General features: G+C 56.9%; 1 protein-coding gene across 3 annotated transcripts; it reads left to right on the top strand.

The window, feature by feature from the left end:
- Positions 1-6,840: 6,840 nt before the first annotated feature.
- ZNF853 (zinc finger protein 853) lies at positions 6,841-14,107 on the top strand. 3 transcript variants are annotated; one of them, XM_047837487.1, is made up of 3 exons: positions 6,841-7,335; positions 8,072-8,189; positions 10,661-14,107. In XM_047837487.1, exons 1-3 carry the CDS (start codon positions 7,324-7,326, stop codon positions 12,676-12,678), a joined length of 2,148 nt encoding a protein of 715 aa, XP_047693443.1. In that variant the 5' UTR covers positions 6,841-7,323; the 3' UTR covers positions 12,679-14,107. The 3 variants fall into 3 exon arrangements, with proteins under 3 accessions (XP_047693443.1, XP_047693444.1, XP_047693445.1); XM_047837488.1 differs by having other exon boundaries at positions 8,067-8,189; XM_047837489.1 differs by lacking the exon at positions 6,841-7,335 and adding an exon at positions 9,459-9,574 and having other exon boundaries at positions 8,080-8,189.
- Positions 14,108-16,617: the final 2,510 nt, after the last annotated feature.

The following is a 16,617-nucleotide window of genomic DNA, read 5'->3' as shown; positions in this document are numbered from 1 at the left end:
GCTCGTCACAGCCAGGGTGGGACCCTGCAGCTCCTGCACTGGTGCGTTCAACCCAGCCACCTTTGCCTCCGCTCCACCTCCCCGGCAGAGGCAGAGGATTATCTGCCCGTGTTGGGTCACATGCCCCCCACTGAAGTTTGGATTATTATACCGAATGGTTTTCGCTCTGCTAGCAAGTGTTTTTGGTTATTTTATTGATTCATTTGACAAATACGTGTTGCGTGTCAACTGAAGGAAGTATTGGGAAGACAAGGGTGACCAACCCAGACGAACTCTTTGCCCTTGCAGCTGGCAAGACCCCAATCAGATTGTAAAAGCAGAATCAGGCAAACGCCATGGGTTCCTGGTGCTCTGAGAGGGAACACTGCGGGGAGGAGGGAGGGGATTGGCCTGAGGAAGCCATGCCCGACATTTGCTCCCTGGGCCACCACCATGAGTGCTTTAGATGCATTCCAGGCCATCAGCGCTGCTCCCCAGCCTTCCCAGGATCATATTCTTCCCAGGATCATATTCCAAACCTCCTCCACCCTCCCCAGTGGGAGAGAAAACTTCCTGAAGCCCCAAGCCGTCAGCTGGGTGCAAGTCTGTCACATTCTGCCCCCTACTGAGGGACCCGCTCCTGGCCCATGGTCTTGTCTTCTCTGTCTCTTCTTCTCTCTGTCCCTTTTGCTGTCTCTGCTGTGTCTCTCTCAGTAAGGAAAAAAATAAATCAAAAGCTTAAGATTTTAGAAACTGGAACTCAGATGGACCTGAAAGGACCTGACTTAGCAGAAGACTAAGCTATCAGAGGGGAAAGCCAAAAAGAACAACCTGATCCCCGCCCCCCTCCCCACTGCCCAGAAAGCCTTCAGAACCTGAGGTTCCCAGTAGGGCTGGAAACGGAAAGATTGCTGCCAGGCGGGTCTCCAGACCTCCCCTCCCCCTTCGCATCTGCTCTGGCAAAAGCCTGGTACCAAATAGGCTCTGACTCTGGGGACACTGGGCAGAGCCAAAGGCAGGAAGAGTTCTTGAAACCATGGGGATTTAGCAAAATCTGTTTTCTGAAATCTGAGTCTTCTCTTTCCCCATTTGGCTCCTAGAACGCTCATGGCCAAGTTACTTGCCCAGGCAGGTGATCAAACGAGTCCTTTCTAGACAAACTGAGCGGCCCGAGAGAAAACACTAAGAGATGCTGGAGGACACCCCTCCCCATGGCGGGCTCCCCGACTGTCCACACCCCCCTCTCTTGCATGCCGATCGATTCACTCCACACCACAGCCCAGCATCACCTGGCAGCTTAGGAAATCCTTCAACAGGAGAAATGAAACAAACACTTTGTTGTTGTTGTTGTTGTTGTTGTTGAAATGAATTGGAGCAAACAAGGACGATGAAGGAAGCAGGAACAAAGTTAGCTGTCTTCAGAGAGGTGGGAGCCAACATTGCAATTGTGAAGCAAGAACACGCGTAAGGAAAAAACCCAGTCCGAGAGTAAGAAAGCTCTGAAATTAAAGAGAGGGTTGCAGAAATAAATGCAGAAAGGGTGGAGGATAGTGATGAGAAAATCTTCTAGGAAGTGTAACCAAGAGGTGAAATGATGAAAAAAATGGGAGAGAAATGACAACATGAGATGATCAGGGACCAGAATGGCACAGGACATCCTCAACAGCAACACTGGACAAGGAAATAGTGTCTTTAGAGTCTGGGGAGAAGGAGGGGTGCCTGGGTGGTTCAGTTGGTTGAGTGTCCGACTCTTGATCTCCACTCAGGTCTTGGTCTCAGGTCTCTGATCTCAGGTCTTGATCTCAAGGTCATGAGTTCAAGCCCCGTGTTGGGTTCCATGCTGGGTATGGAGCCTACTTGAAAATAATAATAATAATAATAATAATAATAATAATAATAATAGGGGAGCCTGGGTGGCTCAGTCGGTTGAGCGTCTGACTTTGGCTTAGGTCATGATCTCATGGTTCATGGGTTGGAGCCCTGCATCAGGCTCAGTGCCGACAGCTGGGAGCCTGAAGCCTGCTTTGGATTCTGTGTGTGTGTGTCTCTCTCTCTGCTTCTCCCCCATTCGTGCTCTGTTTCTATCTCTCAAAAATAAATGAAAAAAAAATTAAAAAAAATAATAAAACAAAATCTGTGGAGAAGCCATTGCCCTTCTGTAGTCCATACCCAGTTACACGAAAGAGAAGCAGCTTTTTAGACATGAGGGCTCCCCAAATTTTACTTGCCATATACTTATTCTCAGGAAGACCACTCAAGAATGTGCTCCCCCAGAATGAAGGTCAGGATAATCCATTCAAGCTGCAACATTCCAATCACTCCCTTAGCTCATAAATGTGTGCCCTTCCAGCATGGGTTGGCAGGGGGCCCTGCTTTACAGAGTCACCAAATGTGCCAGCTCTTTGCCTGTTGCCTCTGGACCCAGTCTCCATCCCGCCATATGCTCCATTGCGGGAGGCCCAGAGACGGAAAACTCCATTTCCCAGGCTCCCTTGCCAGCTGGCCTCTGGCTAGATTCTGCTAATGGGAAGCACCAAGGAGGGATCCGAAGTCAGGATGGAAGAGAAGACATTTCCTGTTTCTGGTGGAGCCTTCACTGGCTGGTGAGTCTGGGCTGGTCGTTTCTTGCTTACACACCCCAGTGTCCGAGAGTGGCTACCATAGCCTCCCCGATACAGCAGTTGTGTCTGTCTATACTATCATTTTCCCCTCTTGCTCCTCTAGCCCTGGAGGTACTACTAATCTCTGGGTCGTCCCATTGTCCCCTGCATAATACTCCTTTTTAACATGTTTGTGACCATTTTCCTGCATTAAATGTTCTGCTTAATTACTTAAGAGTTCTGAGGTTTTCCTGACTGGACTGACAGCTCAGGCCGACTAAGGCTCTACCATCGTGTGCTTGCACCATGGGGAACACATCTCTTCCAAGGCCACATGGCAGGGGAGGCGTGAGATGGAGGTGTCACGCCAGCTCTTAAGTGCTTTGGCTTAGACATAGCACGGGCCACTTCGTTTCACAGTCCCCTGGCCAGAGTAATTATTTAACCCCGGTTGAACTGCATGTAAGACTTGGAAATGTAGGGGAGCACTTGGGATATTTGGTGAGCGCTAAGGGTCTCTATTATGATCTAATCAAGAAGAAGAAAGAGGTCACAGAGATTGATGTAGGGGGGAGAGAGAGAGAGAGAGAGAGAGAGAGAGAAAGAGAGACAAAGTCCCAGATGATGACACTAGACTCCGGGCTGACACCAGCACTCTGCAGGGCAAACCGCCCAATTTGGATCCAATGGAAGGAGGCTCCAGAGGGATGTCTGGAAACAGACAAATGAAATGAAACAAACAGATTTTCTGACTAGTTTGACCAGGTGTAAAGTTGGATTCACAGGCATTTACTGAGCCATAAGAGCATGTGAAAAGTCTTTTCAGGAGATTCTAAAAGTGAATCAAAGCAAAATTTAAAAAGAAAAAAAAAAGATGAGAGATTAAGTCCAGGAAGAACTAAGGGTTGTACAAGAAGGAAATAGTATCACTGGGCTCAGCAGTGAAAGATATTTACACAGATGTACTTAGGGAAACAGTCAATGTGGATTTACCCCCAAACTGTCATAAAACCATATGGACAGGTGCAGTCTTGCCCTGCAGTTCCACAGCTGACCACCAGGGTCCCTCCAGACTCCACAAGTTAAGAGCATCACTCCCAGCAGGACTGCCCCCACTGTAGAGGTCAGCTGCAAGTTCAGGGGTCCCCAGGCCCCCAGTACTTCTGACCAACTGGCTACAAATTCAGGGATTCCTTTGACCTACTCAGGTTGGACAATAATTAACTAGATCAACTCAAAGAATTCCAGTAAATGCTATACTTATACTTGCAGTTTTACTACAAAGGATAGAAAGACGGACCAGCACTGGTTCCTGAAGAGATCCAAAGTCTGGGAGAGTCCTGAAGGTGGAGCTTCTGTGTCCTCTTTCTGGAAACAGAGCACCCGTCACCAACCAGGAGGCTCACCTGAGTCTTGGTGTCCATAGTTTTTATTGGCGTTTCATTACATTCATACGTTGATCGAATCATTGGCCATGTGACTGACCTCAATCTCTAGCCCCAGAGGTTGGGTTGACATCACCAGCTCAGAGCCCCAACCTGTAATCATATGGTTGGTCTTTTTGGTATGACCAGACCCAAACCTGAAGCTAATCCAGCCCCCAACCCCCGAATAACAAAGACATTCCTGTCACTGGAGAAACTCCAAGAGTGTGGAAGTTCTCTCCCAGAAAACTGGATAAAGACCAGACAACTTATTGTGGGCAGGACATGGACATATGTATGTGTGGCTTAAAGAGTTAAATCTGCATCCTCCAAAGTAGGCTGTCCATAGATACTACCTAAAATGGAAAAACCAAGTAATAGCACTATGAGCATGGTATTTAGAAATATGGCAAAGGATGCCGGGGTGGCTCGGTTGGTTAAGCATCTGACTTCAGCTCAGGTCATGATCTCGCAGTTCGTGAGTTCGAGCCCCGTGTCAGGCTCTGTGCCGACAGCTCAGAGCCTGGAGCCTGCTTCCAATTCTGTGTCTCCTTCTCTCTCTGCCCCTCTGTCGCTCGCTCTCCCTCTCAAAAATAAATAATTTTTGAGAGAAAAAGAGACAGAATGTGAGTGAGTTAGGGGCAGAGAAAGAGGGAGACACAGAATCCAAAGCAGGCTCCAGGCTCTGAGCTGTCAGCACAGAGCCGGATGTGGGGCTTGAACTCATAAGCCATGAGATCATGACCTGAGCTGAAGTTGGACGCTCAACCAACTGAGCCACCCAGGTTCCCCTATAAATAAACGTTTTTAAACTTAAAAAAAAAATGGCAAAAAATATCAGAAGAAAGTGGACTTGGAAATGAAAAGATTTTTGTTGTTGCTAAACCCTCCTAGAACAATTTGACTGACTCAATTCGCTTTGTGTATTACCTGGATCAAAGTTAAAGGGACAAAGAGGAAGAAAAAAGGTGGCCACTGTTTGTGAGGTGCTCAGTCATGGACAGGAGAAAGACTCTTCCGGATGGAGCTGTTGATGTGGGAAGACAACTTATGCAGGTTTTGATTATATAAAGGAAGCAGAGTCTGTGGAGGAATCAGAGAGGAGGCAGACCCAGAGGAAGTGGGAACCAAGGGTGGTCCCTCTCAGCAGCCACCGGAGAAGTGTCCAAAGCCTCCCAGAGGCGGGATAGCATGAGAGATTTAGTGACAGGGAGGTCACTTCACTGGTGACATGAGAGGGAGCTGTCCAGGTGGAGTGATGGGGCCCAGGCCAAGCTGGAGAGGGGGAAGGAGGGATAGGTAGACGGAGATATGGACAGATTGCAATGGGGCATCTTTCCAGGAAGTTCCACCATGGGGGCAGGAGAGAGAAGGGGCTGCCTGGTTTTTAAGACGGGAGAGCCGTAAGGATGAACAAACGCTCTTGGCAAGAAGCCAGCGGAGAGAGAGAGGTTCAAGATTTAAGGAGTGAGTGGATCATCTGGATGGTCTGGGTGTGAGGTCTCCCGGGAGGAAGGAGGAGGCAGAGACAGCTCAGCCCTCCCAGGGGAGGTGAAGGTGCACACCTGCCGGGCCAGAGGGGGGATGCTCACTTACCCTTCAACTCCTGACATGCAGCGTGCGGTCCCTGTTCCACACATGCTAGGTAATAATTTGCGTCGTTACCCAACTGGAAGAGGCCATGGTGAATCCAGAATTTTCTGCCTCCAAAGATGGGTTCCTGCTGCACTTGTTCCCCCGAAGAGGCAGAGGTGGCCCTCTGTCCTCTGGAGCACCCAGTCTGGGGATGAAGCTGAGAGGTGGCCCTCTGTCCTCTGGAGCACCCAGTCTGGGGGCAAGCTCCCAGAGAGAGGAGCTTTTCAGAGGCCTGGAGGAGAAGCCCCAAACTCCACTGCCTGTGGGGCCAGAATGTATCCAAAATGGAACAAGGGGGGGCCAGGTGAGCATGGAGACAGTAGGGAGGGAAGACATCTGTGTCCCTCTCCAGTGAGGCTATTCCCAGACTCTACCCCAGGAACAGCTCTCCAAGGCCAGGTCTTTGGGTTTTTCAAGAGGATTGGAGTATCCCGATTCTCATGTGAACTCTCCAGGTTAGGACAGTGCGGCAAAGCTGATAGGATATGGAGATGGTCAGGTAAGGCCTCCCCAAGCAGGGGTCAGCTTGGCGCGTCCAGGGAGGCCTCTGCACCGCGCTACTGGGGTGGGGGCCTGGGGAGGACAGAGGTTGGGGGCGGCGGAGGGGGGCTTGATCACTTGCCTTGTGCACAGAGGGAGCGAGCCGGGCTTACCCTTCAGTTAACAAGGTCTGGTCCTTTGGGGTCCCGACCCACTGTCCAAGCGGGCACAAACACCACGCCCCCCGCAGGCCTGCCTTCGCCATCCGGGGCTCCAGGAGGAGGGGTTCAAAGTGCGGAGGGGGAGGCCTCTTTGGGGTCCGCTGGGGGCGGAATGGGGCCTCCCCATCAGGTGAGTGTCATCTAATTGAGCGCTAATGAACCACAACTAGCAGCCCGGCCAGGGGCGCCCTGAGACCGCACGCGTCTCCACGGTGGCGCGGGGGTGGGGGTGGGTGAGCAGAAGCCTGGAGCCTGGAGCCGCCCCGCCCCCCTCGGGGCAGCGACAGTCTCGCCACCCTCGCGGGTGCGCGGCCGGGCCCGGAAGGGTTAAGCCCACCGAGCTCGCCGCGGCCTAGAGCGGCGGCGGCGGCGGCGCGGGGGCCGGGGCGCGGGGCGCGCGGGTGGCGGGCGGGGGACAGGATGCGGATGCCGGGGGGACTTCCTGTGCCGGCCCCGCCGCCCCCGCCCCCGGTCCGGCCCGCCGCCCGCCGCCCGCTGCCGGCCGGACGCACGCTCGGGGGGGTGGCGGGCGAGCGAACCGGACCCCCGCGCGGGCCGCCCCCCTGCCCCCCCGCCCCCCGGCGCCGGGCACCTGTGGCCGCCGCCGGAACCCGGCCGGACCCGGGCTGCCCCCGGCTCACCCGAGGCCGGTGTCGCCCGGCCCCCGCCGACCTCGGACCAGACCCCCGGCGCCCAGCCTCCTCCCCGCCCCCTTCCCCCGGGACGGGTGCCCGACACCAACTTCTGCTCGCGAACTCCGTTCTGCCCCTTTCTTGGCCCAGGGCGACCTCGGCAGCCCTGACAGCGACAGGCCCGCCGCCGCAGTGCCCAGAAAGGCCCCCGGGTGGCCCGGCGCCTCCCCGGCTCTTTCTGGATGGAGGCGCCTCAGGAAGGAGCCGGCTGACGATTTGGCCTTGGCTGCCCAGCCCCTGCTGACCATGAACACACCTCCCCTAGTGCAGAGGCCGCGGTGAGGGGCAGGAAATGCTGCGCCAGGTGAGGCCCGTTGGGCGGGACGGCTCGGCGAACCTTCGGGGCGCTTCCAGTCTTTTCGACTGGACCCCCACAGAGACCTGGAGCTGTCCTGTTAAGAGGGGAGGCCGGCTGGATGTGGGGACACCTCTGCAGGGGCCGGGGGTGGGGCGTGGGGCGGGAAGGCCAGTGGAGGGGGGATGCAGGAGAGAGGTGGGGAACCCTCCCGACTTCAGGAGCCCCTGGGCCAGGGCTGGTTCTGTGGGTTGCTGGTGCTCTGGCCTAGGAACGTTGGCCGAACCCCAAGAGCAGCCTAGGAGGCCAGAGACCAGGGAGGTGAACAGGCTTGGCGGGGCTTTGTAGGGGGGGCAGTGGAACGTGAGGTTTCTCCGTCTTCTCTGCAAACTTCCTCAACTGTCCGTGCTGGGTCTCCAGCTCCCCATCCTAGTGGAGCAGTTGCACCGGCTGCCCCCTAAGGCTGGGGCTGAGTGTGGGCCCCACAGAATCCCAGAATTCAGGAATGGAGGAACTGCCTCCCTGCGGGGGGCTGAACGGGCCCTGGGAGCAGAGCTCCGGGCTGCCCTACACCTCCCTTCCCCAGCTGTGGCTCCAACTGTCCTCCTTTCCAGCCAGGGTGGGGCCCCTGGCTCTGGAGGCCCGAGGCTGAGGTGGAGGGCTCTGTGGCAGTCAGTGCCACGGGGCTGGGGGCTCACAGCACTCCTGCCCACCTGAACAGCTTCCTTCCTTCCTCTCAGCACAGCTGGCTCCCTGGGGTCTTGGTCTGAGCGCTAGGATGGAGCTGGGGCCAGCGACTGAGACCTTCGTGCTGGAGCTTCGGTGTCTCGAAGATGGGGGCCCTGGGCCTGGCACCCTCTCAGGTGAGGGACTAGAGGGAGGTGGCTCTGACCTAAAGCAGGAGACAGTCCTCAGGCCCCGCGGAGGACCTTCTGACAGAGCCCGGCCTGCTGCGGGCGAGAGGGGGCTGCAGGGTGGTGGGCAGCCTGCTGTCTGCAAGGGTGCTCACCTGTGGTTTCGGGGTGCGGGGTTGGGGCAGGCTGCAGCCGCTCACAGTGACCGAGTTCAGCTGCCTGGAGTGACACTGGCAGGTTCCCCTCAGGGTTTTCCGAGGCGGCTGTATCAGGCTGTGGTTGTGCCTGTGACGGGCTCCCTGACGATGCAGATCTTCTCAGGCCATGCCTGGACCCTGGGTATGTGCTGGCTGGGAGCTGCTGCTATTTCCCCAGTGGTCAGGAGGCCTCCACTGTTCCCCAGCCTGTCCCTGGCTCCAGACTCAAGTTCTCAAGATTGAATTCAGGGGCTCTCTCCCACTGCCCCTTGTACCTGAGGCATTGGACCCCTTGCTTCTCTTTTCTCTGTAGCCTTCTCTCTCCTTGTCCACTTTTCCTGACCTCTGCTTCAATCCATCTTCCTCCCCTTTTGCCCAGAGGCAAATATGGCCCTGCAGAACCTTTCAAGATGCCTTCTCCCTCTGGGACACAGTCTGGGGAAACTTCCTATGGTGGTCATGCTCCTGGGGGCCACTTTCCTTCTCTGTGCTTTGAGGGCACTGACTGAGGGCTGGGCCAGGGTTGAACAGCATGAAAAGGACCAAGGCAATTAGAGGGGCTGTGTTGGGATGTGTGGCTAAACGACTCTCCTGGCTCAAATATTTAACTGGAAAAAGTCTTGCGAGGGCACGCACATCAGGTGACACTTAATAATATGTTTACTAAAAACATCGTTCTTTAAAATGCTGGTGTTGCTGTAAGAAGCCAGGACTGGCCACACAGCCAAGTGCTGTGCTAGAAACGTGAGGACTCACACAGAAGCACGGTGCTCCTTGCTGCCTCGAGGGGTGGCAGGAGGCTGGAGTGTCTCAGACCTTGACATTGCTGGGGGAACAGGTTTTCATGGCTGTCTTCGCTCACCACACGCATACTCCCGAATGGTGTGTGTTTATGAGAAATGCATTCACTTGTCCATTAGCCTAAGCAAAGGTTATTAGGACTAGTTTTCTGAAAGGAAGTTATTTTCATATAGATATCCCTTGGTTTTGTGAAATCGATACAATCCTGGCAAAGTGGCCGGAAAGCAAAATTTTATAACATCGAACCTCTGCTTTCTGTTACAAAACTGAAAATACGAAGCTGTAGGAAGAACAGACGTGGAAATCAGACTCGGAAATGGAGAGAGCCTCTTCGGATTTTCCGTGAACACAGCCTGAATGCTCAAAATGAGAGACAGACACGTGGATATTGTGCAGGAAAGTGAAATGTGACAGTGAAGCGACTTTTACGTAGTGGGGCTTCCTCTACACCTGCACAACCCCGGGCCAGACGTTTCCCCCCCTGGCATTCTCACTATGTCCCTGGGAAGGGTTTATCTCCTTTTTCCAGACAGAGAAATTCAGGTTCCCAGAGGTGACGTAACTGGCCAGTCACCATGTTGACTTGGGGCTATGGAATTAGTCCTTTCCATTCCTGAGTAACAGTCTCAGACACTTCCAGTCTTCAGGCTGTTTCAAACGGAGTTAGTTGTATCCTTGGTATTGCTAAAGTGTTTGTTAGTTTGCAAACTCATTTTCTAACTCACAGGGAGAGGGATTTTTCAAGCACCCACCAGGTTCTAGAGGCGATGCCGGGGCCCTTCTGGCTTTGCCCGTGAAGCTGGAAGTGTGGGTATCCCGAAGCTGTCACTGACAAGGAGGGCTCCGTGGCTGCGGGAGGTCAACGGCCGCTAAGCGATAGAGTTAGGGCCTGAACGGAGGACTTCCTGCTGGAAACTTTGTGCTGTCTCTGACACTTCGGTGACTTTTAGGACCGCTAGCGGTGATACTTCCAGGCGTTATTATTTACGGAGAAGGCAAGTTTTACTTCTGTGAGGTGTGACCCTAACTGAGGTCAGAGTTCAGCACGGGCTTGTGGCTTAGCTGTCCGAACGGCTTGTACGCGGATTCCCACTGGATGGCGGTGAAGCACGAGAGACTTCTCAGGGAACGGTGCTGGAGAGCCCCAGGCACCCAGGCTCTTGTCACTGCCAAGATCTAAGCGTGGAGCCTGTGTGGAGGGAGGCGCGGGGGGGGGGGAGGTGGAACAGCCAGGGTGCAGAGTGACGTGACCAGCGGTCCTGCAGGTGCATTTCTAAGCCAACCCCACACCTCTGGGCAATTCAGTTCATGCCACGCTGCCATTGTCAACTGAGCCAGTGTTTTTGGGTCCCTGATGGGAGCTCACAGTGTGTCCTAGCGTGGCTGTCCATGGGGCCGGGTGAGCGGGGAGGTCCAGGGGGTCTGCACCTGAGAGCTGCCCGTAGATTTTTCTCTCCTGGCTTCCTGCCATTTCCACTACAGGTGGCAGCGGTGGGAGTGAGAGTCAGGAGGAAGAAGAGGCTCAGGAGAACGGCAGCCCACCGCGGCCAACAAGCTCAGCCCCGACGGGGGCCAGTGAAATGGCTGAGGAAGCACAGCAGGGGCAGCCGGAGTTGCAACCACAACAGTCACAACAGCAACCAGCGCTGCAACAACAGCCACGGCAGGAGCGGCGACCGCAAAGCCGATCCCCAAGACAGCAGCAACAGCGGCAAGCTGACCGAGAATGGCTGCCTCAACAAGAGAAGCACCTGCAGGAAAACCCCCAACCTGTGCCACCTCAGCAGCTGAAACCACAGCTGCCGCCGATGCCGCCGCAGGAACAATCAGAGGAGCAGCAAGTGCCAGAGCAACACCTGTTGCAGCCACAGCAGAAACCGTTACCAGAGCACCAACAGTTACAGAAGCAGCAGCCACAGAAGCAGTTAAGGCAGCAGGAACCGTGGCAGCAGGAGCAGCAGCAGCAGGGACAGTCAGGGCAGCAGCAGGAGGAGGAACAATTTCAGCAACAGCAGCAGCAGCAGCAGCAGCAGCAGGAACTGTTACAACAGCAGCACCTGCAGCAGCAACAGTTACAGCAGCAGGAACAGTTACAGCAGCAGCAGCAACAGCAGCAGGAACTGTTACTGCAGCAGCAACAGTTACAGCAGCAGGAACAGTTACAGCAGCAGCAGCAACAGCAGCAGGAACTGTTACAACAGCAGCACCTGCAGCAGCAACAGTTACAGCAGCAGCAGCAGCAGCAGGAACTGTTACAACAGCAACACCTGCAACAGCAACAGTTACAGCAGCAGCAGAAGGCGGAACAGTTACAGCAGCAGCACCTGCAGCAGCAACAGTTACAGCAGCAGCAGCAGGAACTGTTACAGCAGCAGCTGTTGCAGCAGCAACAGTTACAGCAGCAGCAGCCGCCGCAACAGCTGCAGCAACAGGAACAGCTACAACAGCAGCAGCAGCCCCCTCTGCTGGAGCCAGACGAGGAGGAAGAGGTAGAGCTGGAGCTCATGCCAGTTGACCTGGGGTCGGATCAGGAACTGGAGAGGCAGCGGCAGGAGCTGGAGAGACAACAGGAACAGCGGCAGCTGCAGCTCAAACTGCAGGAGCAGCTGCAGCAGCTGGAGCAGCAGCTGGAGCAGCAGCAGCAGCAGCTGGAGCAGCAGCAGCTGGAGCAGCAGCAGGAGGTGCGGCTGGAGCTGACCCCGGTGGAGCTGGGAGCCCAGCAGCAGGAGGTGCGGCTGGAGCTGACCCCCGTGCAGCCGGAGCTGCAGCTGGAGCTGGTGCCCGCCGCAGGGGGCGGCGGGGCTTCGGCCCCGGGGGCTCCAGCCGCCGTCGTGGTGGCCCCCCCGGGCTACGTGGTGCTGCAGGAGCTCATGGTGCTGCCGGCCGTGGCCGCGCCGGCGGTGGTGGCCATCCCGGGCCCCGCGGGCAGCGCCGCCCTGACCCCGGCCAGGCAGCGGCGGCGGCGGCGCGCCCGGGACCGGCCGACCATCTGCGGGGAGTGCGGCAAGGGCTTCAGCCGCAGCACGGACCTGGTGCGGCACCAGGCCACGCACACGGGCGAGCGGCCGCACCGCTGCGGCGAGTGCGGGAAGGGCTTCTCGCAGCACTCCAACCTAGTGACGCACCAGCGCATCCACACGGGCGAGAAGCCCTACGCCTGCTCCTACTGCGCCAAGCGCTTCAGCGAGAGCTCGGCGCTCGTGCAGCACCAGCGCACGCACACGGGCGAGCGGCCCTACGCCTGCGGCGACTGCGGCAAGCGCTTCAGCGTCTCGTCCAACCTGTTGCGCCACCGGCGCACGCACTCGGGCGAGCGGCCCTACGTCTGCGAGGACTGCGGCGAGCGCTTCCGGCACAAGGTGCAGATCCGCCGCCACGAGCGCCAGCTGCACGGCGCCGGCCGATCGCGGGGCCTGGGCCTGCTCCGCAGCACGCGCGCGGCCACCGGCGGCCCCGCGCGCCCCGAGCAGGCGGCGGGGGCCGCGGACAAGGCGCCGTGACCGTGGCCGGCGGGGAGGGGGTGGGTGACGGGGGGGGGGGGGGGAGCCGGGGTCGGTGAGGGCGCAGGTTCCTCCCGCCCTGTCCCGTGGTGTGCGCGCACCTCCTGGAAGCCGGCTGCGGAAGGGCTCCCGGCTCTGTCCCTGGTTAGCTGAGGGTAGGCCATGGTTACGCACGGACCCTCGGAAAGGCTCCTCGAGAAAAGCCGCTGGGGCCAAAGGGCACAGGTGTGGCACACCAGGACAGACAGCACGCCGCACAAATTCGTTGTTGGGTACCGGTCCGTGAGGAGTCCGCTAGAGCCCTTCCCCCAGAAAACTGGACTTTCTTGAAGTGACAGCCACAGGAAAAAAAAAAAAAAACTGCCAGTGACATGTGTGACAGTTGGTGACATTTGACACGCATCGAACGCTAACCCGGGAGTCGGATACCTGTGGCGAAACGCACACGAATAGGATTTGATCCTGGTGAAAATGACTTCGAGAAAAAGAAATGGGGGAGAAAGGAAAGTTATCTGCACTTTGTAGAAAACCATCAAGGCATTAGATTGTCCTCAATGGCGTTTGCCTTGAAAGTACTTTCTAGAATGAAAATTCATCAGGGTGGATGTAATCCTGATTAAAATGTTTGTGTTCATAAGCACAGGGTCAGAGTGTCCACTGGGTTAGTGCACAAATGCCAGGAAGCCCTTCTCTGGGCGGAAGGTAAAACCTCCCTCCAGGTTAACCCAGGGTTCCAGCAAGCGGTAGCCCTCCATGCTGCCAAGTCCCCATGCCCACGGTGGCCTGTCAGTGACCTCTTGAATAGGAGCCTGCGGCTGAAGCAGAGGGCATTCTGGGAATGCTCTCCAAGGTCCAGGGGAGTGTTCCCCTTGGGGAAAGAGCTCCAAGGTAGCCCCACCCTGACCTCCCTGGGATCCAGCCGCTTTAGGCTTCTCAGATGCTGGCCCAGGGACTGAGGCTATGGGGTTGGGGCCCTGAGACCCAGGGGCAGGGTTTTCCTGGGCCCGGCTATGCAGGGGGCTGGCTCGAGAAGACCCTGCCTCGTGGCTGCAGTGGTGGGGATGGCTGCGGAGGTGGGGGGCAGGGGGAGTCGGAGAAGTTGGGGGACGAAGTTTGGAAGCAACAGAAGTGCTCTCTACAACGTTTACAAAACCATCTGGGGGTCTGTAAGAGCATCGGCAATGCCCACGCCTGCGGAAGGCGGATGGTGGAGGCGCCCCGCCCCTTCTGCCCCCAAGTGCTTCCTGCTCTTGACCACCACCTTCCCCACCCCCCACCCCCACCCCCACCCCCACCCCTGTGTGCAGCTGCTTAGATCCCTCACCTCTCTTTGCTCCCTGCTTCTCCTTTACTAACACAGCCTGCTACATTTTACGAATGTGTTGGTAAGTGAGAAACAAAAATTGAAGAATAAATTAAAATGAAGAAATGCATTGTCTCGTCTCTGTTTTCCCTGCTGGATTTTGCGTCTGGCCCCCGGTTTCATCTCTACAAAGCATTTTCCTGGTTGCTCTGGAGCAAGGGACGGCTTATTAAGTCCCATGCTCAGCGCCCTCACCCCAGACTCTTCTTTCTAACCTGAACCCCTTGGCCTCGGAGGAGCTGATTCCATATAAGCTTGCTGGGAGGGATGGGGGCCAGAGGACAGACGCTCGGGGAGGCCAGTTTTGGCATCTCCTAAGGACAAGCTTTAAATCAATTCAGAAGTGGCCCGTCTCCCCTCGCTCCGCCTCTGTGTACAGTGAGTGATTTCCTCTGTCTTTACACCTACAGACCCATTTCCCCCAGTAACCATTCGCTGAGGGGATGGGGCATTAGATCTTTCAACTGGGGCTCTGACCCCTCCGGGGTGAAGGTCTGAGTCATCCTGTCAGACAGGCCCCCCTCCACCAGCAGAGATGCTGAAGGCAAGGGATCTGCGGATAAGAGGCATAAGCTAGGGCCTCAAACCCAACCGCGGCATCAGGGGCGATAAGGTGATACCCCCAGGTCTCTGTCATCTGTGTTCTTCGCCGAGTAGAATCCACATGGGGGGTGAGTGGATCTGCGTGAGGCAGGGAGAGGCCTGGGCGGATGTTGATTCTCTGCCCACCTGTCCTTGGGCAGATGGTTCTACAGACGTGTGGGCTCCCGCCATCCTGGCTGGCTGGCTTCCCCCACAAGCGCCAGTGGCTCTCCCATCATCCACTGTCTCAGAGCAGGTGAAGTGTCCCCTAAGCCGACTCAGAAGACTTGTGGAAGCCCCGCTCCCTTCCTCACATTTGGACAATGCTGGAGCCCCAGGGGGAGGTGGAAGCTTCCTCGCCTCTGTGGAGCTTTGCCTGAGACCTCTCCTTCCACCCCCCTCCTGTGCTGCTCCCCCGCCACCGGCCTCCCCCGGCCCTCTCCTTGAGTGACCACTGGCACATACCTGCTCTTCTGCAGTCGCCTCTGGGGAACGGAAGACCGGGGCCCGCGTGGGAAGACAGGCCAAGCCTGTTGGTAGGCGGAGGCCGTGTCTTGGGAGGGGCCTGGTCAGAGCGCAGGACAGGCAGGCCCCAGGTGTCGAGAGGCATTGCTGAAGAGCTCACAGCCCAGTAGGAGAGGGACACACACCTAAATGGTCACACGTGGGGGGTGAGGGGACAGAGCAACGGACTCCAACATGGGGAGCCACGTGGCCTCCCAGAAGTCTTGCTGAGTCAGCAGGCATCTGCCTGGAGGTGAGGCCTGGAGACACTAGAGGGGGAGGTGGTCAGGATGGAAGTCACACTGCGCGATAGATCAGAGCCAGAGGGGACCTGTTGTGATTAGGAACAGTGAGTCTGGGAATCGCTGGGAGGTAGGTGCTACGGGAGACGTGGAACGAGAGAGAGAGCTTAGGGACTGGATTTTGGGGGACCCATTGGCCCCAGACTCCCAGATTCTTCCTGTGTACAGCCTTGACTTCTCCCCAGAACTTTTCAGCACCTCCATCACCTCTACCTGACTTGTCCATTCCAACAGGCGTCTAAGCCCAGCCAGATATAGCTCCTGGAAAGCCCCATGAGTCAGGCCCTGTCCCCCGGGGGGCCTGCCCACCCCAATCCCTGCCCTCATCACCCGGCTCTCCCCCACCTTGCTTTTGCCACCTAACCACAAGCCAGCCCGGTCCCCAGTCCTCGCTACCGCCCGCCTCCACCCCTACCAGCAGTCTGAGCAGCAGCGAAAGGAATAGACACCCTCCTCAACGCCCCAGGGGGACAGGAGCCATGGCGCCTGAGCCATCTCTCACCCCTGTACTTTTACCTAAAACAAATGTCATGCGCAGATCCTCGGGGGCGGGGGGGGGGGGGGGGCATGGGCTGGCCTGGTCCGGAAGCGGCGCTGTCCACCCACCCGCCCTACCCAGAATTCCTAGGGCCCCTGGCTGCCACGCCCACTCCAGCGTCCCCGCATCCTGAGCCCCTGTCTGTGGAGCTGGGAAGCCACCCTCAGCTCATCCCCATTCACAGCTCCCAGGGCTGCGTCCCACAGTTGGATTCCTGTGTCAGGAGTTCGGGGGGGGGGGGGGGGGGGGGCGGTCCCAGTTGCAGAGACACATGATACGCCAGGGCCCAGGGCTGTATGTAGCAGGGAGGGAGGCTCATCTCCTCGGCCCTGGCAAGGGCTCCCCTCCACCTGCTACCTGTTATTTCTGCCATGTCCATTGGTTCTTCGACTTGAGTCAGTGGTCGCCATATTCACTTTAGCTGTGCCTTCACTCACAGTGGGAGGCTGCTTTTCAGTGTTGAGATCGCTCTTCTTCCCTTCTGTGCTGGCAACCAGGTAGGCCTAAGTCACTTGCGTTGGGAGACGTGAAAGGAAAATGCAGAGACATGACCGTTAAGGAAAGAAATTTCTTGGGGCACCTGGGTGGCTCCGTCGGTTAAGCTTCTGATTCTTGATTTCAGCTCAGGTCATGATCTCACGGTTTGTGAA

This window comes from Prionailurus viverrinus, chromosome E3, assembly GCF_022837055.1.
Source record: "Prionailurus viverrinus isolate Anna chromosome E3, UM_Priviv_1.0, whole genome shotgun sequence".
Lineage (NCBI taxonomy): Eukaryota > Metazoa > Chordata > Mammalia > Carnivora > Felidae > Prionailurus > Prionailurus viverrinus.
The sequence above is the reverse complement of the archived record's forward strand: the minus strand, read 5'-3'. Positions and strand labels throughout refer to the sequence as shown.